This window comes from Rhinolophus ferrumequinum, chromosome 19, assembly GCF_004115265.2.
Source record: "Rhinolophus ferrumequinum isolate MPI-CBG mRhiFer1 chromosome 19, mRhiFer1_v1.p, whole genome shotgun sequence".
Classification (NCBI taxonomy): domain Eukaryota; kingdom Metazoa; phylum Chordata; class Mammalia; order Chiroptera; family Rhinolophidae; genus Rhinolophus; species Rhinolophus ferrumequinum.
In genome coordinates, this window is record NC_046302.1 from 45,027,965 (window position 1) to 45,053,641 (window position 25,677).

Sequence of the window (25,677 nt, forward strand, 5' to 3'; positions counted from 1 at the left end):
AATCTCCATACATAGCCGGAGTTAAAATTATACTGGAGGATGGTTTGTAAAAGATAAATAAATACATCTTCTGTTGTTCTGGGGTTTGCTACACCATAAATGTAAATAAACACGGCATCAGATTACATGGAAGCACCTTTCTGGCTGTACCCAGAAAAACATGGATGTTAAAATTCACCCAAAAAGGCTGCTCCCTGAAGCAAGATAAAGAAGCAGACAAGCACAGCGGGAAAAGAGTGTGAAGTGCACATGTGGGGCCTTGATTCAAAACACAGCTGCTGGAGCTAATTTTAGGCCAACTGGCCTTGTCAGTGTCTCTTAACAAGGAAAATTTCCCCGCTGAATATTAGAAGCTGTAAAAAAAAGAAAAAGAAAGAAAAAGCACATAATATCCATTAGTTATCTACACCACTGCTGCTGTTTTATACAGAACATATGTAATGCAACCTATCAACTGAGAAGAGCTTAACCAGTGTTGTGAAGGGTATTTCAGTTAAGGAAGTTTTATTTCAAAAGAAATGACCCACGAAGATCCAGAAATACATGGGCCCACACAGACGTTTATGCAGCAAATAACGCAAAACTATTCATATGTTCAATAAAGGAATTCAAGTATTTGTGAACATTCCATATATGAACATACATAAACGAAATTACGGGTTTTCCACAACTCTAATACAGTACTAACTGCTAACATTTACTGAGTTCTTATTGTGTAAACCTGGGGCTAAGTGCTGTCCTTCGCTGGGTTCATTTGATCCTCACAACTCTGAGGTAGGTCGTATGAGTAGCACCATTTTACAGATGAGGACATGCTATCAAAAGCTATATATCTCTTCAGCATCAGGGCAACTGGGGTGTGTGGATAGTTACCAATAAGACGTCTTCTCTGATTTCGCTTTAACCATCGCTTTAAGAAAATTATAAACAACAGTTTCAGCATATTACCATGTACTCCCAGAACCTTAAGTAAATAGAGCAAAAACCTTTATTTAAGCTTATCAAGCATATATGCATGAAGCATCACAATGAAGCATTTGTATACAGATGGGTTATGCCCTGATACACCCATCCTAAGTTGAAAATATCATAAGTTAATAATGCATTTAATATATCTAACCTCCCAAACACCATGGTTTAGCTTAGCCTACCTTAAACATGCTCAGAATACAATATCTAAAAAATGCTGGCTGGCCCCACAGCACAATGTAGTTGGTTGTCTACCCTTGTAATCTCATAGCTGACTGGGAGCGATGGCCACTGCCCCTGTCCTGCATCGGGAGAGAATCATACCGCCTATCACTGCCCCAGGTAAAGATCAAAATTCAAAATTCAAATTGCAGTTTCTACTGAATGCATATCGCTTTTGCACCACTGTAAAGTCAAAAAATCGTAAGTCATACCATCATAAGTCCAGGACTGTCTATACTAATGTATACTAATTCCCTTTATTTTTTAAGAAGGGAAGCAAACAGAAAGTTTATTAATCTGCATAAAGTGATCTCTAGACCCTTATGCTCAAAATTGTATGCAAAATATTGAATCTTCATGCTATATGAATTTTCCTATGTAAAAGTGTAATACCTTCATCAGATTCCCAAAGTTTTCTGTGGTTCCAAACATGTTCCAACTCCCTGACCTCTACTCCCTGACCCCGGCTCAACTTTGAACATCATATCCCCTGCTCCTAGTCTTAGAGAACTACCTGTGATTGCAAAGTTTAGAATTGTGCATACTTTTCCTTCGGCTCAAACTGTCCTTCAACCTTCTGTCTAGAGATTCCCCTACTCATTCTTCAAGGCCCAACTGACAGGGCAGTCCCCATGACGGGCGTCCTTCGGCACCCACCGCTACTCCAACGACTCTGACTTCCCAGTGGTGCCCGGTACATGCACGCTTCTAATGGAGAATTTGTTGTATAGTAGAGCAGTATTTTATGCAAATGGTCATCTTCTTCAATGTGAACTGCTTGAGATCGAGAACTACGTTTTTTATCATCATTTTTACTATCTCAAGCATTAAACAGTCCTCCACATATAGGACTATGTGAAGGCTCAATAGATTTACTAACAGAATTGATAAATGAAAGTATAAATAAAATGCTATAAAATCATCAATTAATGACTCTATCTAATTAGGTACTATATGACACATAATTCACAAGAAACGATCTTTGCCCAGGATCTTCATACCGAATACTTATTTATTGATCTATTCATGTCCATCCTGATTCCACAAAGAACCTGATCTACTCCTCACAAAACTCTTCCACATATCAATTTTTCTCACAACTTTCTACTTTTAGCTTGTGTTTTCATTTTTTAATAGTTTTCTCTGTGTACAAAAGTAACATATGCTCAATATAGTATTATGTATACTGAATGCATAGAAAATATAAAGAAAGCAGATATCACTCATACAGGAAAATGTACGACTGTTCCACTTTTCAAATGAATAAATTCACTCTTTGAGATTTAAAGTGAGCTGTCCAAGATCACAGGGCCAATAATGGAGGGCTGGGAGAAGAAGCCCATCCTTTCTTACACTTAAGTCTAAATTACATTTCTCTAGACTGAGGGGCTGCAAGCCATGCCCTCCCCCCACCCTGCAATATCCAGCTGCTGCCTGCTTTTGTAAATAAAGTTGTATTGGAATGCAGTCATGCTCTTTGGTTTACTTGTTGTCTACAGCTGCTTTCATGCAACAACAGCAGAATATAGCACTTGCAACAGAAACTATATGGCCCAGAGGCCAAAATTGTTTATAATCTGGCTCCTTTCAAAAAAGTTTGCTGACCCCTGCTCTTGCCTGTCATTCTAGTTTCAGAAACATGTGTTTATTCTCTAGGTCTGTAGCAGACGAGAATGATTTCTTCTTTTAAGGAACATTCCTTTTTTAGATGCTACACATGTAAGAGGTAAAATGGTAAAATTCATACCATAAGGTACTGAATATTAGCATGAGTTTTTAATTAAATTTTAGCTTAATAAAATCAAAACATCAAAATGTGTATTCAAACCAGAACACCCTGCCAACAATCAAAATATTTAGTAAAGAATGTGAGAGCCATAGAAGGCACCGAGGAAACCCTACACAGAGAAGTTGGTTCACTGGCTCTCGCACGGCCCCTCCCCCATGTCCCATTTTGCTCTGACCAAGGACATCCTACTTGGCCCAAAGAACCCAACTCACCCAAGGACACTTCCCAAATTTCAGTTCCACTTTCTTGATTTTTGCCATAATTAAGTCCTAACTGAAAATTTATCTGGTTAATACTTTTCTTTATAAAGAAGTAACTTTAAGGAAAAAAATCTTAGCCTTCCCATAAAAATATCTGTAAAATCCAAGCCTAGTTATACTATTTACATTTTTTCTAAAACATATTCAGTCACAGATGTATATCAATAGATAGCCAACTAACTAACTAGACAGAAAACAGACACAATGATTGAAATGTTAAAAGTTTCTATGTTTTCTCCTTCCCCAGCTAATGAAAAAAACTCGTCAACAATTAAGTATTACATTGTGTCACTTGTCAGAGGACTCAATAGTTCTTTGTTTAACTTTTGTCATCTGTAATCTCAAAAACCTTAGAGCCGTATTCTGGGGAATAAAGCAGTTAGTGAATAAAAAGCTTGATCCATAATGAAATGTCAACAGGTATCATGTCCCCTCTAGAACCAACGTACATATTGTATGAGATTATATACGTGAAAGAACTATGTGAACTGTACTCACTGCAGCAATTTGTTAAACATTTGCCCAGAGAAGAAAGAAGGCAGAAGGTATGGAACGAGCTCTCCTCTTGAAGTTCAAACACCTAGACTAAATCAAAGCTCTGTCCCCTCTACCTCTATGGGCTCGGACAAGTCTGGGGATTCTCTGAGTCACAGTTTCCTCTTTAGTGACTTGGGGATGATGGGATTTCAGGCTTTATAGAAGATAACGACATTAGCATGCCTGACACATGGTACTCACTGAGTATGAGTTTTCCAATCTCTAATTTGAGCTGATATTTTATCTGGTAATAAATTGTACATGCAAAATGGAGGTGTAAATTAAAAAATACATATAATAGGATCATAAGAAATCTATATGATCTTAAAAATCCAATAAATGAACACAAAGGAATGAAGTTTAGTGGTTTCCAATAATACTACGACTAAATTGAAAATAAGCATTGTCCCATATAACTGTCATCCCTGTTAATCAGTAGATTCAAATTAAAACACACATATATATTTATTGAATTATTTATTAAACAAATCCAGTATTTATTGAATCAAAAGAAGTTTTAATCTGGATTAGGAGATCAAACAAAGCCTTTCTGAGAAAATGGCATTTCACATGAAATCGGAATGGAGTTAGCCAACAAAGAGAAAGGGGAGGGGTACTCTACAGCATGTGCAAAAGCCCTGAGTCAAGGAACAGCTGTGCTAAGTCCAAGACCTATAATAAGTCCAATGTAGCTTGAATGTAGAGAATATAGGAGAATGGAACCAAAGAAGGTTGTAGAGGTGTCTTCAAAATATGTTAAGGAGTTATTCTATAATACTAAAAGTGTTTGTAACAATGAAAAACACTTAAGTTGGGAATTAAAATGCTGTTAGACATTTTTTTTAAATTCACTGTGGCTGCTTTGGAATGTGGATTCAACAGAGAAAAAGCAGAAATGTGGAGAGTAGTTAGGAGGCTACTAGAGTATACCAGACAAGAAACCGTAGTGCCTTGACCTCAACAAGTAAAAGTAGAACTGGAGAGGACTCCACAATGATTAGATGGGGAGAAAATAAGAGAAAGGAAGGGGCCAATCTGTCCAGATCCTGGTTTAATCAACTAGATGCATGATAGTGCCATTCCCGAGATGCAGAAAACTAAGGGAGAAAAGGAAATCCAATATGAAAGACAACTAGCTCTACTAACTGACACTGGAAGGCACAAATGGGACTGGAGCGATATATATGAGAGCTGTTACCTTGGAAATATATGAGATAACTTAGGAAGAAAATATACATGAAAATAACGGTAGACATGTACTGACTACCTACCATGTTTTGGACATGGGTTAAGTGGATGGCAAGGATTATGTTATTGAATTCTCCCGACAACCTTGTTTCTATCCATTTTACAATAAGGAAACAAGGTCACACGGCTAATAACTGGATGATAACCAACCCAATCTGATTCCAGATTGAGGCACTGCACCATGCTTCCTCTCAGCAGCAGAAGAAAAGAAGCCCAGGTAAAATACCCAAGAGACTCCAATATTTACAATTCAGGCAGAAGAAGAGCAGCCAGCAAAAAAGAGGCAGAAAATAACCCTAGGAAATTGTGGTATGGAGAAGCCGGATGCTTAGAATGTCCACCAAAAATACATGAACATTTTTCTCAAAAGTTGCTGAGAGATTTTAATAAAATAATATTGCTAAATACCAAAAACAGAAAGAAAAGTCAGGAGGAAAGACAGATGTCCTAGAAAGGAATGGCAATTGGCAGCAGACCTTGCATGAGCCACGGAGAAACTCAGAAGACAGTAGAATAAAATCATCAGAGTAATGAGGAAAAAACAAAGTCAACCTGGAATTGTATGCCCCATACAATTATCTTTCAGGAACAAGAATAGGACATTTGGATAAAAATATAAGAGTTGACCTCCAACATCTCTATACCTAAAAACTTCCAAAGGCTATACTTCACCAAACATAAAAATGACCCCATAAAGAAGAGCTAAAATGCTAGAAAGTGTTGAGCAAAGAAATTAGTAAACTAGTAACTCTAAACACTGTCTATAAAATAATCACATCTAATTTTCATAAAATATATTAAAGCTCAAAACAAAAATACCCTTTAATAATAGGGCGGGTAGTGATGAAAGGAATAGTATTTTATGGTCCTCAAATTGTTTCAAAGGAGAGTTAAGACTACAGACAAAACTTTAGACTACGTCAGATAGCTATGCATAGTAAAATCTCAAAGGTAACCACTAAAAGAACAGAAATAAACTCCAAACAATGGGAGGGGAAAATGAAATAATAAACCAAACTGTAATCAATTTATTTAAAGGAGTGACAGGAGGGAAAAAAAAGTATATAAAAAGCAATACAAATGGGAATCAAGAATTTAGAAGACAGTAATCACAGAGCTACCATATTACACAATTCCAAGAGGCACCACTGTAGTCTCTGTTAGTAGCCTACACTGAAGTACAAAATATGTAAGTGGATTTTAATAATTTGATGTTCTCTGATTAGATTAAAATTGAAATCCAGCTGCAGCTGGCATACTAAAACACAACAACATGGATGGGTTGAAAATAAAAGTTCAAAAGATGATACACTAGACAAATATTAGCCAAAAAGAAAGTGGGATAACTATACTAATAACAGAACAATATGGACTTTAAGACAAAAGAGCAGAAGAGTTGAAATAACCAGGAAGGTCTAGTAACTCTAAACTTGAATACATGTAATAATATAATTTCAAGATGTATAAACCTGGGACAAAAACACAGGGAGAAGTCTGCAAAAGCACAAGCAGAGAGGATTATTTCAATCCACTTCTCTCAATGACAAACTGTCAGGTAGACACCACCCCTCCCCCCCTTCTCTCCCACCCCCACCTCACCAAAAACAAAAAACAAAACAAGTAAGCCCCAACCATTAGTAAAGGTATAGATGACGATAAGGCACAATTAACAAGTTTAAATTTCTGGACACAGACACATATAGATCTTTCAAGTAATACAAATTCCTACCAAGCACACAATGGAACATTTATGAAAACTGATTAATTAAAACCAACAATAAAGCAAGTCTCATAAGAACCAAAGAACTATTGTCAGATAGAACAGTTCTCTCACAACAAATTAATTACAAGTCAATAATAAAAGAATAACATTCACTTGTAAAATTTCTAAGGCACCAATAAAAATTGCAAGGGGGCCAAAGATGAAATTGGGCATTTTAAAATATATATAAATAAAATATAATGAACATGTTACATATTAAAACCTAGGGAGTACAGTGACAGCAGTACTTTGAGGGCATATTATAGTCTTAAGTTCTTATATTTAAAAAAAAATAAATGATGACAACTTTAAAAAAGTGATCAATTTAAGTGAGAAAAAATCAGAATAAACCCAACTCAAACAGAAAACAGGCAATAATAAAGATTAGAAATTAATGAAGTAGAAACACACACACACACAAATAATTCACAAAGCCAAAAGTTGATTCTTTTTGAAAAGACTACTAGATGAGAAAAACTTAGTGATTTCGATCAAGGAAAATGCAAATAAAATCAGGAATGAAAAATGAAACTTAATCATACATTCAGCAGAGATTAAAAGCTAATAAGGGAATACCATGAAAAACTTTATGGCAATCAATTTAAAAATTTAAAATGGGAAAAAATATACATCATGTATGTAATTTTATTCATATACATAATTTTCCAACTGAAATAAAGTTAAATTCTCATTCTCAATACTTCAAAATTTTTATCAGTGGTTCAAAATCTTCTCATACTAGGCTCAGATAGTTATACAAACAAGTTTTACCTAATTTCAAGGAACAGATTATTTCAACCTTATATAGACTCTCCCAGAGAAAACAGAGTAGAAATGTTCCCCTATTCATTTACCTTGTAGCCAAAACCAGACAAGGACAATAAGAAATATCATATACCAATCTTAGTTATAAACACAGATGTAAAATACTAAAGAAAATATTAGAAAACTAAATCTAACATGTTATTATTAAAAGTGTAATAAAAATACGTCATGATCACATTAGTTTTAATCCAAAAATGCAAAAGGAGTTCACCAAATCGAAAAATACAAATGTCACTCACAACATTAACACCTTAAAGGAGACTTTTTAAATCGTAATTTAAATATATAGAGAAAAAAGCATTTTATATAAATCAATATCACTCATGATAAAATTCTTAGCAAAAATATATACAGAAGGAAACTTCCTTAACAAAATATCTACCATCATCACTATCAACAGTGAAAATCAGGAAATAGACAAGGATACCCATTATTGCTGCTTCTGTTCAACAAACAGCATGCTTGAGGTCCTAGAGAGCATTAAGACAAGGGTGGAAAAAGGCCAGGTATAGGGATTTGAAAAGAAAAACAACAGAATTGTCATTATTCGTACATGACATGACTATCTCTACAGGAAACTCTGAAGAAAATACAAAGACATTTTTGGAATTAATAAGAGAGTTTAACAACATGGCTGAACATGAAAATCAACATATAAAAATCAAGTGTATGTATATATACCAGCAACAAACAATTTGAATATTTGATTTAAAAGAAAATTTGAATATTTAATTTAAAAGAAAATATCATTAATATTAGTAACAACAACAACAAAATAATACGGTACTTAAGAATAAATCATCAAAAAACATGCACAACTTCATGGAGAAAATTATAAAACTTTATCTTGAGATATCTAGAAAGACCTAGAAATGGAGAGATACATGAGTGGAGATAATCATCATTAAAAATGTATTAATTTTCCCCAAAAATGATCATTCGGTTCCATGCAATCTCAATAAAATCCTTAAATGGCTCACAAAAAATCTTGACAATCTTATTTTTACATTTCTATGGAAGAACATAGGACCCCAAATAGCCAAAATTAAAATATGTACATATGAACATTCTATCTTGAGAAAAGGAAGGACTTTACCTACCAGACCCCAAAATGTATTACATATAACTTATTATAATATGGTACTGAGGCAAAGGTAGACAAACTGACCATCAGATTAGAATAAAGGACTCAGAATGAAAGACCCTTAGTATTGTGGATACCTAGGAAAAGGATGGACTTTTCAGTACATGATTCTAGAACAGAGTCTGAAGACATTTATCGAAACGTGGAATTGGACCCCTTTCCATTCTACAAAATCAGTCCCAACTGTATTAAAAACTTAAATACAGAAATCAAAACTATTAAATTCTTTTCAGAAGAAGCATACAGGAGAAAATCTTTATGACTCTGGGGTACAAATGGACATTCCAACAATGACACAAACCATGAAAAGGCAAAGGAAAAATATAATAATATAACCACATTAAATTTAAGGTTTTTTGTTCATCAAAACATACCATAAGGAGGGTAAAAGGACAGGTCATAAAATAAGGGAAAGTATTTGTAGCATGTATGACAGAAAGAATTATTATCCAAAAATATATCAAGAACACCTATAAATCTGTAAGATAAAAACCAATAACTCAATAAAAATTGAAAGGGAGGGTAGATTCCACAGAAGAACAAACATAAATGATAAATAAATACATATCAAGATGTTCACCTCATTAACCATCAGAGAAATGCAAATTAAGACCACAGGGAGATACATTTTAATCTTATACCCACTATATTGATACAAATTAAGAAATTTAATACCAAAGGTGGCAACAATGTGTACCAATAGTAATCTTTTATGATGCTGGTGAGAGTGTAAATTGGCAAGGAACTTTGGAAAACAATTTGACACTATCTTGTCACACTGAATATTCACATAACTCTATAACCTAGCTATTTTACTCATAGATATCTACCCTACATATATCAAAAGAGATGATGAAGCATGCATCAAGAGATGTTCAGAAAGTGTGCAGTTCAAAAAAAAAAAAAAGGGAATCAATTCAAAGGTTCATTAACTGAGAAACACATAAAAAAAATTGAGGCATATTCAACAGCCGTGAAAATAACTAACGCCACATACAACAACGTGGATAAATCTTAAACACACAATACTAAGTGAAAAAAAAATAAGTAGCATGAGACAATCTAAGAATACCATTTTTATAATCCTGCATCAGGGAAAACCAAGCCACATATTGTTTAGGGACACATACACAACACATGTCATACAACACATGTGATACAACTACTTAAAAATATAGAATATTTACCCCTGGCAGGAAAGATGGGAGAATGTGGGTAAGGAAGGACCCCACAAGGAGAATCAAAGGTTCTGATATTGCTCTAGTTCTTAGACTCAGTGGTGAGTCCACGGGCATTCACTCCATTATTAAGATTCATAATTTACATGTGTTACATGTATTATTTTGTAGGTGTCAAAAATTACAAGATAAAATATGTTTTGGAATACTTGGTTGGGGTTAGACTTAAAACAAAAAGCATATGGGAAGAAGGGATACGAAAGCAGCCAGTGTGGATGATAATCCACAACACTCTCCATGAAGGATGTCAACAGAAAGGACTGTAATCAGTGGGGGATGTGAATGAGAGGGAGAGTTTTTATTTGATATGCTACATTTATGTTTTGTTTTTAATCATGAACTATTTCAAGAGTAGAGTTCTCAACCATAACATTCTATCATTTTTTCCAAAAAAAAAATAAAGTATCACAGATACTGTTGACACACTCTGTGTGCCTCCCCACCCTAACAGGAAGATAATTATATTTCACTTTATTTTTTATCTGAGAGTTACTAACACATGCCTAGATGCTACAGGAATTCTCCAAGAGGCAGGAACAACACGTGAATGCTGTCTGCTTACATGAATATTACCCTACTAACCACCAGTAACTCACCAGCAGCAAGGCAATGCTTAACTGAGCTTTCTGCTCAGTGCAGATGGTCCTATGCCTCTCTCTTTTCAGCATCCTTCTGATGAAGAACACAGAGCTCCTGGGTCATGGAGCCAAGTATAACTAACTGGCACAGATATCAGGATCCAACCCCTACCCACACCATTACCCCAATGCTCTAACTAGCTGGCCAGAGAGAGAGAGAGAGAGAGAGAATTTTTCTTCAATTTGAAGCGAAATCACACTGCAAGGATGGCAATATTTTCCCCGACTAAAATGAATTAACAAACATACTGGTTTGAGAGGTGAACAGTAAGATTAAAGAGAAAATGGAGGGGAAGGAGAGGGAGGGAAGGCAGAGTGAGATAGTCAGAGTGAAAGAGGGAGGCCATCTTTAGAAAAGAGCAAGGCGGGATATTACCTGGGATGAGTAAAAATCAGAAGCTTAATTTTGTTCCCAATCAAAAGTTAGCAGATAATTTCCTCCATGGGCCACCTCAGAAAAACATACAATCAAATAACAGTGCTTTGATGTCAGAGAGAATACCATATAAATCAAATCACCCTCCTCAAGTTCACCAACAAATACTGTAGATTTTCTAGCTGATACCTGACTGCAGGTATTCAACGAATTCAACAGGTTGAACTAAACCATCACGTTTACTGGTAATAAGAACATGAGCTATAGGAAGCCTAAATGGTGCATAATTACTAAAGACCATTAAGTAAGAAAGATGAGTGCCTCCCGCCTTGGACTCCCAATTCACCTCTGCACCCTCTCACAACAGAACTGCAAAAGTTAAGCTACCACTTTTCTCGGACAATAAAAATCACTTCTAATGGGTGCTTGGTTGCTAAAAAGGCATATCACATGGTAGCTGAATTGGGTCTCAGTTACTGTTAGAAGGTATAAAGCGTAACAAATTTTAAAGTGTTAAAAGTTATACGAAGTTTCACACACACACAAAAGGGCCCACGTGAATGTTCCCCAGTGGGTTAAAGTTACAGATTTCAAATAAGGTCTATTGTTAATTCTTAACCTCACCACCCGCACTGCAGGACCAGCAACCCCATCTCTCACCTGGATTTCTGCAGAAGCCTCACAACTGGTTTGGGCCACCCACACCGACTACACTTGGGCTCTGTGCTGCAGGCTGCACCCAGGCACAACGTCATGGGCAGCAAAGACTCCCTGTTGCTCGGCCTTACTAGATCTGGCCCCGACTCTCCTGCACACTCTAGTCCCTTCCCAAACACCTTGCCCCACTCTCTGCGTGGGACCTACCCTCCCAGGCCACTTTACCCTCCTCATCTGTCAGACGGCAGTTCAGGTGAGCCAGCCTCCCGAAGCCTCTCCTGACTGCTGGGTTTATACTGCAAACTCATCTAAGGCCACACACCTCTCAAATGTAGAACTTGACATTTCTTGAGTTGATTATTCAGTTAATCTGTGTTTCCTACATTTAGTCCATGCAGGAACACATCTGTCTTGCTCGTCATTTTACTTCTAGCATAGTCCTGACACACGGTAGAGGCTCAATAAAGAATTATTTCATTTTAAAAGTAAATAATTTTTCTGCCTATCAATTTAAAAATAAATATAAAAATTCAAGTGTGGGAATAAAAAAGAGAAGTGTACATATCTAGTGCCCTCGAAGTCAGTACTACTAACTATAAATCCAAATTTTCAATTTCTGCTCAAAAAGGACCCATGCAAAAAAATGTCATGCCTCCCCAAGAGTCTCTGTTACTAAATGTGAGAGAACATTCACAACAATATTCTTCAAGGTCCAATTTCCATAATCGTTCAAATCCCATCTCCTTCCTTTATACTCATGTAGAAGTACACATTCTAGAATTCTACACATTCTAGATTCTAGAATTTCTATGTTTCAGTAGGAAATATGAAGTCTGCACTTCGTTATATTTGAAAAGTATTTTTTAAAGAAGTCTTAACTCTTTATTTCAACATCACTGATTTTAAAAGTACTTTCCTACTGAATCACAGTAGAACTTTTACCTAACAACAGCAATCTTATGCTCCAACTGCAACGCTAAAGTTGAAATCTTGTCTTCTTTATAGCACCATAGTATCTAGCACTGCAACTGTCTTGGTTCTCAAAAAACGGCTATTGAATGAATGAATGAATGAATGAACAAATGAGTAAATGAAAACGACTAATTCTTAATAATTCAATTGTCACTCCAGTGACATATACCAGGGGGTGCCAAAAAAAATGTGCACACATGACTTGTATTCATCTTTTGTTACTGGTATATACTGAGCATTACAATTTTAGTACAGTTTTTTTCCTTTCTTAAAATGGGTATACATTTTTTTGGCACCCTCTGTATCCACACTGAAAAAAAGTAATACGATGGGCACTCACCCCTTTCATGTTTCTGAAGTTTTTGACATTCTTTTTAAACCAGTCGGGACTTAAACAACAATGGAATTTTTAAAGTAAAATTAATTAATTAATTAATTAAAATAATTATGGATTATTTCTCACCTTATCCAATTCTACCAAAATTATTAAAGAGTAAAGTGTAGAATTCCTGCAGAAGTGAGACAATGCAAATGTACACTTCACCTAAAAGAGATATAGCTCTACATGGGCTGAAAAGATAAACTGAAGAATAATAAGAGGTCAGCAAAATGAGGGGGAAATTAGGTGGCGAAAGAAAATTAATCTCGTGGCTAAAAGTAACTAGATGAAGAATCACAGTGTCCACAAGAGAACAGAAAAACACTCAAAGGTTTGGGACATCGCTCAGTAGACAAGGATATTCAAGGAGACACGTGACAAACAACTATTATTCAAACAATAATTGAAATTGTTACAAATCCATTATTTTTGAATGTGACGAAAACGTTTTGAGACTACATAGGTTTGTAACTGACATTTTTTTAAAATGGATCTAAAATATTCTTTTTCATAAAAAATCTTGTTTATACTCTGTAGTGAACACAATCATTTATTAATAAATTCTTCCTAAGGCTGTTTCAGCCATCAATGGAATTATTGGCTTCTTGTGGAAACTGGAAGCACGTGCCACACTGAAATACTTGGAGGTCACAGACAGAAAACCACCTTAATCTGAGCTCATCAATTCTTGAGGAGAGGGTGGTGTGTATATATATATATATATATACACATATACTTACTATTTGTTATGTAATCCAAAGGTCTCTGTGACTATTCCATAGCGTTCTGATAAACATTAAGTGTTGGTAAAAATGCATTCCCAAATGTATTACATGACAGTAATAACTATTACATTTCCCTGCTGGCTTTTGAACCAAAAGATGTGGCATTGATAATGGTGATGGCATAGATTATTATAAAAATTGTAAGGATGAACTCTTGCAATCTGAAAATATTTTTAAGTATAGTATAAAACTCTTCTCGAAGTGTACTGAAGAGTTTCAAATTATTTTTTCAGTTTTAAGATGCAGGCTTTGAGGTTCTACTATTTTGTCAACATGAAACTGCTATTTAGCAGCAAACACTGCAAAAGAATCTAGATTTCCAGAATTCAGTGAAATACATACTTTTCTCCGTTTTGGCTCAAGAAAATTTCCACTGCTAAATGATATAATAGGAAGGGTCTGGAACATAAAAAAAACCTTGATTTCCATCGTGACACTACCATTAAAAACATATGAGTACATTTTAGAAAGGAACTGGATTGTAATATCTAACACCCACAAGGAAACCCAAAATCATGAAAGATGATTTTTCAAAAGGCCTCTAAGTCAAAAATGTTTGCCCGGAAGTCAGCACAGGTGCCTAGACCAGAGCTCACTCCACTGCAGAGCTGAGGAGTCTTTCTTGCTAGGCATTCTCTGTAATGGGCCCTCTAGAAGAACCTTCCTCTGTGCCTGCTTAAGAGAGATCAAACATGCGCAGTCCCAATCCGAACCCTCCCCTTCAAGGATCAGAGTCGATTTGTCCATGAGGCTTTCATTATGAATTTCCCCTAGCAAAAAGTAAGTTTTTATTTATTTAAACTCTCACAACATGAACAACACTTGTGTTCTGGACAGTGAGTATTGATTATAAATGTGGTTTTTCTATTCTTGCCTGTCAGAATATAGGACCTCTCAGGGCAGGTCCTGTCTCCTACAAAGCCCTCTATGTGGTATGATTGCTAACACAGGGATCCGAACACAACACGTACTACAACCATGTAAGGATTATGATAGGTAGGGGCAGCCAGATGGCTCAACTGGTTAGAGCGCGAGCTCTCAACAACAAGGTCGCCGGTTCGATTCCCACATGGGATGGTGGGCTGCGCCCCCTGCAAGTGAAGATTGAAAACGGCTACTGGACTTGGAGCTGAGCTGCGCCCTCCACAACTAGATTGAAGGACAATGACTTGGAGCTGATGGGCCCTAGAGAAACACACTGTCCCCCAATATTCCCCAATAAAATTTTTTTTAAAAATATTAAAAAAAAGAATTATGATAGGTAGAGAAATAAGTAGCTAGGTAGATACAAACCATATTCTATCTCCATTGCCTACATGTTAAAAAGCCAAAGGGGCAAAATTGAAGCTAGGCCAGAAGTCCCCAGGCTGTGATATAAATACGTAAATACACCTTTCTAAAGCATTCACTATTGATGTTTACTCGTTTAACTGGATATAAAACTAATTACTGACAAGGTACGTCAATTTGCATGTTTTTCAAGTCTTGTACTTCAGCATTTCACACCTTAAGAAGCCTGCAGTGTCCAGAGCGATCATTTCAATACCCTCCTTCATAGAAGCTAGATCTTTTCCTAGTTTAACAGTCTCTAAATATCTGCTATTTAAGACTTGGCTTGAGAAATTTGAGATTAAAAACCTTCCATTTGGATGCCTTGCAATTTAGCTAAGTACCCCAAAAGGGAATGTTTAAATTAATGGAAGATTAAAGCAAGGAAGAACATTCTAAAAGGTAGTTTGTAATGGGGCTTTGTCACCACCTTCTCTGTTTTATTGGAAAAATAGTCTTTTCCCGGGGGCTAAAAGTTTATATGCCAACAATCGGTCTAGTCTAACTATTCAAAGTTAGAAATGTCAGAGCAGAAAAAAAGTTTGTAATGGAAATGCTGACATGCCGTGAAGTAAAGAGGCACAAGCAGGTGCTCCTGTAACCCAGGTCATAATTCAATCAAGCTGTATTTTGACGTCATCTGTTACAGAAAAAAGCCAAATGGTTTATGAACAGCACCAGAACTCCTGAGATTAAATTACAGCCCTGATATTTAATCATGGGTCTTACTGTGTTATTTTTAATAACACAATACATTTTAACAGTTATTCGTCAACTGCCTTAGACAAATTAGAACACGTGATGACAAGAGAGCTGGATTACGATGTCCATCTCTCAATCTGAATTTTTATTATTTTTTCAGAAAAGGTAGATTATACAAGTTTTCCTCTTCTTAAAAAACATACAGTTGGTACCAACGGATTGAGTCCAAACCTTAATTAAAAGCAGCATGGGGTCCCTAACCAGTGCGTTAGGACATCTGTATTTGTGTCCTATTATAGCCAGATAACCAACTGTATGATTTAGGCAAAAGACATTTAACCCTCCCAGACCTTGGCTCTTTACCAAAAAAATAATACAGCACGCATCTCTAAAGTCTCCTGTAAAAGTAAGTTTCTATAAATTATTTACCTGAAAAACAATGTTGTGTAGAGTCTTTGGGATTCCCTGAGGATCTAAGTGCAAAATTTTTATAGCCAAAAGTTTATAAAAATTTTAATGCAATTAAAATCACTCCAATCAAAGAGGCATTCTAGTACCTGAGGATTTGCTGGCTAAAATTTTTAGAGGCAATATCAGCATCAGCACATGAAACAGGTTCTTAAAAAGGAATGCACAAATACTGCTGAACACACGGGTGAACGTGTGAAGGCTTGTTTGCAAAACAAATCAATACAGGCACATCCAACAATGGATTGCTGTTAATAAACTACATATAGTAATTACCACCAATGGCAGTCTAGATAGTCATTCATTAAATGTTAATTGTCACACAGAAGTACAAAAGAATCCATTTGAACAATAGTGTAGCTGCACCTTTAAATAAAATACTTTCTTAGAGCCCTGAAATTTATCCATATAAACTGATTTTAAACACACCTGGGTATGTGATATGCTGATTAACTGGGCCTTATTTATTTTTGAAATGAAAGTAAACGTGGCAACCTTTTTGAACACTTATACTGTTTCTGTGAGTCTGATATATACAGAGGGTACATTTTGGGTGCCAAAAAAACATGTACACATTTTAAGAAAGGAAAAAGCTGTATTAAAATTATGCTGATAGGAACCCCTTTGAGCACCTCTTGTAATTGCAGAAGTCAAACGTGACTTGTATTTATCTTTCGTTATCAGTATATATTGAGTATTACAATTTTAAAACAGTTTTTCCCTTTCTTAAAATGTGTATACATTTTTTTGGCATCCTCTGTATAAAACTTATAAGTGTTAACCAATCTTTTCTACACATTAAATTGCTACTTCTCTTATGTCTCTCTCATAAACATTAAGAGGCATATGGTTCAAAAGTATCCACCTAAAACTCATGTGCATACCTTAACTGTTGAATCTAAGTAGGTTCACAGATTTAGAAATTGTACAACCCATGTGTAAGCTTATAAACTTGGTAATCAATTTTAAAAATTTTATTCAGAGTAATAAGAAACCAGTAACAAAAGTAACCTTTAAAAAAACCCAAAAACCTATGATGTGCTTTCCTTTCTCTAATTCTTAGCACTATCTAATTAACTTGGAAGAACACCTGATCATACAAAACAGCTCATAAGATGCATAAAATCAGGGGGGAACTTTTTCTGTTTCTACCTAGCTTTATTTTGATGCTATGTCTGTGCAAGATCTGACTTACTGAATATATAGATATAAATTCTAAAGGTTTGGCCAAGAACATTTTGGTTTAAGACTTCTAAACTGAAGAACATTTCAAAACATACCATGTTCCTTATTAGGCAACTTAAGATCTGTTATCTTGGCTTATGGGAACAGACCTAAATAGCATCATAATAATATTAAACATTGAAAATCACAGGCCTGGGGCCACCAGGACTCAACTCTAGACCTTGGACGAGGTTGCAAACTTCCAATATAAAATGTAGTTTACCATTAGGAGTAAATGTTTGATCTGTAAAGCTTACAAAATTACTTTGTTTATCATAGCAGATGAAAGCAAAAAGGAATAATTTTAAGCTCAAAACAAAACTGTTTATATGACAGCCTTTACTGCTTCATGATTCTAAGCATTTAAGACAGATTCGAGCAATTAACAGCATAAACTTTCATTACATAGTTCTATTATATATGTTTATGTGACTTAGCTGTTCATCTGTTATTTAAGTGATTTCCTCATTACAATAGTAGGGTAAAGATAATTTGCTGATGCTGTCAAAAATGTTAAACATTTCAGTCTCAACAGATCTTAGATCCCCACGTTTGTTTAATGCATTTTATTTACTTAAGTCAGTGTCAAATAGAGTACTGCTTCTTCCTTCTGAATTTAGAAAACGTAACATTTTAAGCACATGTCTGGTAATAGACATATCAAAACTTCAATACTGCTTATTTTAGTGATGCTGATAGAATTTAGGATTATTGTTCTTGGATATTAAGTTTCACAGATCTAACAATGAACTGCAAAACTTCTTTTACAGTTAAAGACAGGAAATCTATATTTTTTTAGATATTAACAGAGCAGTCTTTGTTACCTCAACTTCGGGGTTCATTAGGTACATAAAAGTAACTGAAAATAAAATATTTTTCACTACCACCCGTGTAGATTGTCAATTTACAGTTCAACAAAAGCACAACTTTGAAAATATCTACTGTATTTTCCTTGTAATAATGATAATCATAATAATAGAGAGACACACTAAGTCACACGGAAATCCAACATAAATTAAAAGGCTAGCTTATTTGGATACTAAGACAGAAAAAATAATGAGTGTGGTTTCTCTCGTTGTCTTAAATATGTTTTTAAAAATTTCTTTTCCACTCTAAAGATCAGGAATAATATTGCATGTCAAGCCTCAATAATATATTTTATCTGTATATAATCTGGAAAAAATAAACTAGACCTGAATCTGTGTGTGTGTGTGTGTGTGTGTGTGTGTGTGTGAGAAAGAATACTGAGCTAGGCAGACCTGAGTTTAAAACCTAATTCATTACTAGCTGCCTTGAGAGCAAGTTGTTTAACATCTCTGTATCTCAGTTTCCTCATCTATGAACTGAGCATGGTAGCTCTTGCTACCTCACTGGGTTCTTGTGAGGATTAAAAAAATACAATAAATATAGGGTGCACAGCACATACCACTTGGCATAGTAAGCAGCACTTTAATTTTGTCAATGTCATGCTAACATCTTGCAAATAGTCACGGGGAAATGTGGCAAAAGACAATGATCAATAATCCAAAATTCAGCTCTAAACCTTAAAAAGCATTCAAAGGGCACGTGCACATGCCGAAGCATTCGTGTGCACGAGTATCAGCACACAAATCCTGATACTCTGTTATGCAATACAAATTAAAGAAAAACATAGTAGTGAAACCAGTGTTATTCCAATAGAGGATTTGCCGGGCCATAGAGAATTAACAGATCAAAAACTTGTTTTTTTTTAAATAGCAAATAAAGGCACAGAAACTCCTTAAATTGGGCCTCAGTTTTCTTTGGCTATACAAAGAAGGTACTGGGCTGTACACGGCTAAGGGGTTGCTATTCCCAACGTCCTATGATTCTAACATAATGGGTTTCATACCACTTCACTTATTTTTTAACCTATTAAATTACTCTGCTTTTTACAAAAAGCCACAAAACCATTATGAATGGTGCTATAATAGTAAGACTGGTCAAACACACACACACACACACACACACACACACACACACACACACATATAAACAACTCTACTCAACAAATACATTTAAGGGGACACCAATTTTTTTCATGCCATAGCCATGAATTCAAACTGGTTCGGATGGAAATTAACTCGGGATGCTATCTGAATTTTCTGTGATGTAGCACTGCTGCCCATTGGATTAATTATCTTTCTCACTGAATTTACTAAAACTGATGTGTCACTTTGGTGTCATGTGGATAAAGGTTAACTAACTTGTATGTGAACACCAAGAAATGTTTCTCCTCTTCCAACAATGACCATAACAGGGATGTGGAGTGTTTTACTACTACTCTTAATTGTTCAAACACCCATTCATTTGGCAATCTTTAACAAATGCTGAACACCTAAGTAAAACTAAACAGTTGCAGGGGAAAAAGCTCAACTTTTAAACGAAGAGAGGAAGATGTAGTATCCGTCATAGACTAACTGTAAATACATGTAACAGATGTGACAAGGGCTGTTCTTGAGTATAGGTAATTTTAGTGGCCCAAGTTTAAAACTACTTTTTAAAAAGATGCTAAAGCTAGTACATTTATCTTTTGCTTATAAAAGACTCAAAGGTAACCAAATAAACAGTATTTTTTGTTATATTAGAAAATTAAGCCCCTGTTCATCAATACATTATAGACTCTAGGTGCATTTTTTTTCTTTTGTTAACTCCGCCATCCTACGTTTTAATGAGAATAATTTTCCAATTATCCAGGCATGTGGATGCTTTTAGTTTGTTTTAAGATCAATGATATAACGGATATTAAATCTCTTTGTATAAGTTACCATATGGGTTACAACTATTTCTTAAAAATAATTCCAGAGCTCACCAATCTCCCTGTTAAGGTCATCGCAGCTCTGAACTATCATGGCTGAATTGTTTTAGTGCTCTCTGCTGAACACCTGCAAACATCAAACAAAAACTGCTGGTCCTTTCCTGGGTTGACAAAAGCCTTTCATGTGAAAAATGCTCCCTGGGAATGTCAGGCTATAGCTCAGGTTACATTCCATTCTCCCTAGCAGCCTTCCCCATTTCTTAAGGTGATAGAAAAAACCATGTTTGTGAAATGAAAGATTAAAGGAAATATGGCCACACTTTATTTAAATTCTCACATTGCAAATCACGATGGAGCATCCTATATTAATGAAATCAAAAGCTATTGGGAACTTTAAGCATGAAACATTACCATGTCTCACTGAAAAAATATAACTGGTTTTTTAAATATGAACAGTTTACTTATAGTTTGGATCTTTTATTTTCCTGGACCCAAGTTTCAAAACTACTCATGAAAGTGACATCTGAATCCACTCAAGACAACGGATATTAACATGAAGTAAATTTATAAAATTATTTCTCTGTCCAAAGCTACCTAGGTCATCTTTTCAGTTAAAGGGCAAAATGCAGTTTTCCTGAATTTTTTTATTTGTTATGCTTTAAAAAGAATTTGTCTCTGTGGATAAATTCCTTATCTTATTGAGTGGAAATATAAGCCATTTTCTTCACTAATACCTTTGTATTAAAATATCTCTTGAATAGATGAGAAAAACCAACACTCCAATCTGTGACCTGTGTATTTTCATCATCATCATACTGCATTGTATGAATACCTTGCATTTTCAATCCAGCAGCCTGCACAAAATAGCCACTATACTTTTTACCTTTACAAATAAACACCTGGGCCTGAAAACCATACCTGTGGTACAAGGTAACTTACAGTTCAACACCTTAAAAATAATTACAGCATCTTCATTAGAAATAGTATAACATATCTACTAAGGATGAAGTCTAAGTTCATGTATGCATGTATGCATATGTGTATTTGTGTTGTGTATATGTGTACACATACGTACACACAGTTGTCTTAAGAACTGTATAAGTTTCAATATATGATCACTTACCAAAATGTATTAATACATATTTATATTTATCCAGCCTATATTCCCTGTGAACACTTAAAACACCAGAGCAAGGACTTTATTTAAATGTGAACATAGAAAAGGGACCAGATACACAGTTGTCTTTTAAAATGTACCTCAATTTCATGCTTCTAAATCACCTCATTTTATTAAGCCATACCTAAACTGATATACTTAAGTTACTCCAAATGTGTCAGTTTTTACAAATTGCAAAAGAGTAGTTTGCACTGACTCTGAAAGTAGTCTATCTCTGTACCTTTCTGACATAATCTACTTCTACATTTAAACTAAATACACATTTTCTTAAGTAAAATCATGAAGAAAATGTCAGATAAAGTTAGTCACTGTTTGGATACTATCTAACATGAAAAATTAATTTGCCTCCAAAAGACACTTGTACTCATCTTTACTTCAAAGTTGTGTAGAGAATACCGAAATTTTGAAGACAATACTAGTAATACAAAAAAAAAAATTAAAAAAAAATTAGTCCCTAAATGGAAAACATAACAGGGTCAAGGACAGTAAAACACAAACATATGATCAATAGTACTTTAATCAAAGTGGACCGCCCAAAATAAAAAGTAAAATATAACTATAGAAACCATCTCATATATCATAAATCAAGTTATAGAGACAAAAATTCCCTTCGACTAATGGGGGCCAGAAGAAGAAGTAACTTATTTGAAAATGAGCAATTTTTAAAAGCCATTCATTTTCTAAAAACATACCAATTACACAAATCACAAAGGTGAACAGATTTCTTTCATTGCTACGAAAATTGAGAGATGTGAAATTATATTCAATGGTTAACAGACAATTCCACTGGCATCTTACAGCTAAAAAATGTCAACATTTACCAGTCTGACTTAAGAATAGCACTCTGTCTAATGTACTGTTATGTACCACTGCCAGAACTAAAACACTGCTGCTGTTTAACTAGCATAAATGGATTTAAGCCTTGAACTAAAGAATAGCAGGAAGCAATGTATGCCTCCTTCTGATATGAAATTGATATGAAAAAACAAACACATTTTAAATAAATGCATTTTCAGCTTTCACTTTTAATAAGAGACCTTCACAGGGGCCCCTATTAAAACTCCTCCTTAGATGCCAGATAATCATTGCGCACCAGTTTCCTTTGTGAATAGCGCTAACGTCTTTTTTAAGCATCACCCAAAGACCTTTCATTTATAAAATGGGAAAGTCCTTCTCAATTTGCAACTTTAAATATTGCAAAAATTCACTGCAAACATAAATACATAGGGAAAAGAAATAGCCAAAGCTTCAGAAAGGATATTTTAAATATAAATGAATTGATATTTAGCTCTCAGATTAGCATGAGGTTATTTACAACTATGATTTACCACGCAGCATTCATCTGCAAAAAGAAGGCTAATTTCCTTAAAAGGGTTAATTATACATAATATCTAATAAAATTGGTATTAGTTACAAGGGGTTTTCCCTTTTTATGAAAGTTAGATTTTCCCCTCTATTTTCAAATGGGGAACATTAATTTATTCCCCCATGTTAACACTGGCCTCATCTTCACATGTTTGATTACAACTGTATTAGAAAATTGCTTTTAAATTAAATGATGGAATTCTGAAACAGTTTCCTTGATTTAAAAAAAAAAAAAACACCTAATTTTAATTTTGTAAAAGATGACATTTTGGGTAAGTTATACCACTGATAGATAATGAAAGAACCATATCATTACAGGCTAAAATTGCAATGACTTTTTCAGAACACTTCAACAAGAGGCCAAAATATACAATGAGTGAATAAACAGCTATGAACATTTAACTACACACTAAGAAATCAATTTACATACTTGAGCCAGTAAAATGTCCACTCGCCAAAGAAGTTGGTCCATTTTTCCCACTGCTCACAGGAGGTGAAAACATCTAAAAGAAACAAAGAAATATTACTGTTGAAAAGACGACATTTGTGCCTTCAGAGTTCGTCCAAGATCTTTCATACTCTCACCATATAACTTAAGAGTTTATGCTAAGGACTTATTGTAGGAAAATACATCACCGTCCAACTTAAAATTGAAACAGGCACATTACCAATCACCTCCCTCTGCCCCCATTATCACCACTCCTCTTTCTTTTTCCTCAGGTTCATTAGATTGCCAGCATCAGGCAACAACACTACATTTTAGACATAGTTCCTACAATGTTATCAAGATTTAGTGGGGAGGGCAGCAGCCTCTCTAGAAAACACATTTTACAAAGGAGAAGAAAAAAGTTGTTTGTTTTATATTGAAAACCTTGGCCATAAACGTGGCAATGTCCATTTCCATCCCGTATAGGATTTGCCTGTTATATGTGAACCCAAATAAAAATAAAAGTGCCACCTGCACTAAATTCTCATTTTGTCTCTAACATGAGAGCAATCTGAAGCAAGACTCTCTCTCTCTCTCACTCTCTCTCACTCTCACTCTCACTCTCTCTCTCTGTGTCACTCCCTCTCTCTCCAGCATTTATTTCGACCCTAATTGGTTTCCCTCTTCTTCCACGTATCTAGTGGATAATGCGCACCTTCCCTGGGTCAGAGCCTGCAAAAAGCAAAGGAACGAATGGAGAAAGTGCAGCAAGCAGAAAGGGGGCTACAAAGCTGCCTCGAGCTGTGTTTCCTGGCAAAACTTCCGAAAGCCATTTCTCCAAAAGAAGGTCTAGAAGAGCAGCAGCAGCAGCAGCAACAGCAGCGGCAGCAGCAAGCGGCAGCAGCAGTAGCAGCGGCAGCGGCAGCAACATGACAAGAGCCCCACTTAGAAGGCGGTTTGGATTTTATTTATGTGTTTTGTGGATTCTTTTTATTTTGCTTTGCAAATGCATCTTACCCCAAACTCATCTGACAATTAGCAATGAATTCACTCCCCTGACATGTCTGAGGCTTGGTTTGGGAAAGGGAAGCAAAGGGATGGAGAAGGACCGAGTACAGCTGTAAAACTCCACAAGTGTGTAAGTCCTGCTTTGTACTGATCTCATAACTAAGCAATTTACAAAAACAGTCTAAGAGGTTCTTAAGAATGTATGCTCCACATGTACATAGGAGTTTTCAGAATCCCAGGAAAAGAGGTAACTAGGTAACTAGAGGTTTTACTAATCCAAAGCATCATCAGTTTAAAACTTTAAAAGACACTGGGTCTCCTATTTTTTCTTTTCCATTTCCAGAAAAAAATAAAGTGAGTAGTGCGCAAAGTATCAGTACTCTCAGTGTTCAGATAAGGCCAAGTTTTGGGGGGTGATTTACCGTTTTCAGGGTGTCTGTTTTTCCTTTCCATTGGGGTGAGATTCCATTATTTTTGGGGGGAGGGGGAGGGTCGGTGGGTAGGAAATTCAAGGCAAGTTATTAGGCTGAAAAAAAGCCTGAATCTTCCATCATACACAAAAATGTAGTTAAAAACTTATTTAAAAGACCTTCATTTTACCAAGGATTCAGCCAATTAAAATTTAATTCTGTCCTTTAGATTACTATTGGTTTCTAGCTAAGTGTTTGGGTTTTTTGTTTTGTTTTGGTTTTTTTCACAGCTGTTGTTAATTTCCACCGTTCTTTCTTACCGCACTGAAATCCAGTAAATCACTCAGCTCTTTGTCCGTCCCTAAGGCAGCCATTCGCTGTTGGTGATGCATTTTAGCAAAATCACACAAACCTAGAAACATGGAAATAACCGCAATCAGAAAATCCAGTCCCAATCCTTGGAGAAAACACAATCGGATTTTTGGAGACTGGGGGAGGTGGGGGTAGGGATGTGGGGGCGGGAGGGATTAAGGTGAAAGGAGGGAGGGATGGGAGAGTTGTTTTGTTTTGTTTTTATGATGGAATAGGCAGCAATAGCAAAAAATTAAAAAGAAAAAAGCGATATTGATACTGTATTTCCAAAGAGACGATCAAAACTGGTAACATCCACTATAAAACCAAATCCGGTAAGAAAAAAAAAAAGCCGCTCTTCAGCGCATCATTTTATGCAACAGGAGGTAGAGCGAGAAATGAATGGATCACAGAGAAAAGAGAAACTACTCAGAACGCTCCGGTCTCAACTTTCCCCCCACCCTCCATCCCACCCCCCCACACACACACTCACACACACACACACACACACACACACACACACACACACACCACTCCCCCCTGCATTTCAAAGTAGCTATAAAGAAATTAAAGATGAGCGTCTCTGGAGTGAAAACACGTCCGAAGGGGGAGGGGTGACAGGGTCGGAGAAAGGTGGGG

General features: G+C 35.6%; 1 protein-coding gene across 30 annotated transcripts in view; it reads right to left on the reverse strand.

The window, feature by feature from the left end:
• TCF4 (transcription factor 4) overlaps positions 1 to 25,677 on the reverse strand; it is a 345,675-nt gene that overhangs the window by 317,924 nt on the left and 2,074 nt on the right. For 13 of the 30 annotated variants that reach the window (XM_033087763.1, XM_033087730.1, XM_033087722.1 and 10 more), the window contains exons 2-3: positions 25,008 to 25,099; positions 23,273 to 23,345 (exon numbers count right to left, since the gene is read on the reverse strand). In XM_033087763.1, the coding sequence (XP_032943654.1) occupies positions 23,273 to 23,345; positions 25,008 to 25,079 (145 nt within the window). In that variant the 5' untranslated portion in view covers positions 25,080 to 25,099. Of the gene's footprint in view, positions 1 to 23,272; positions 23,346 to 23,800; positions 24,126 to 25,007; positions 25,100 to 25,677 lie in introns of those variants that run through there. The other 17 variants (XM_033087749.1, XM_033087741.1, XM_033087738.1 and 14 more) reach the window with 3 other exon arrangements.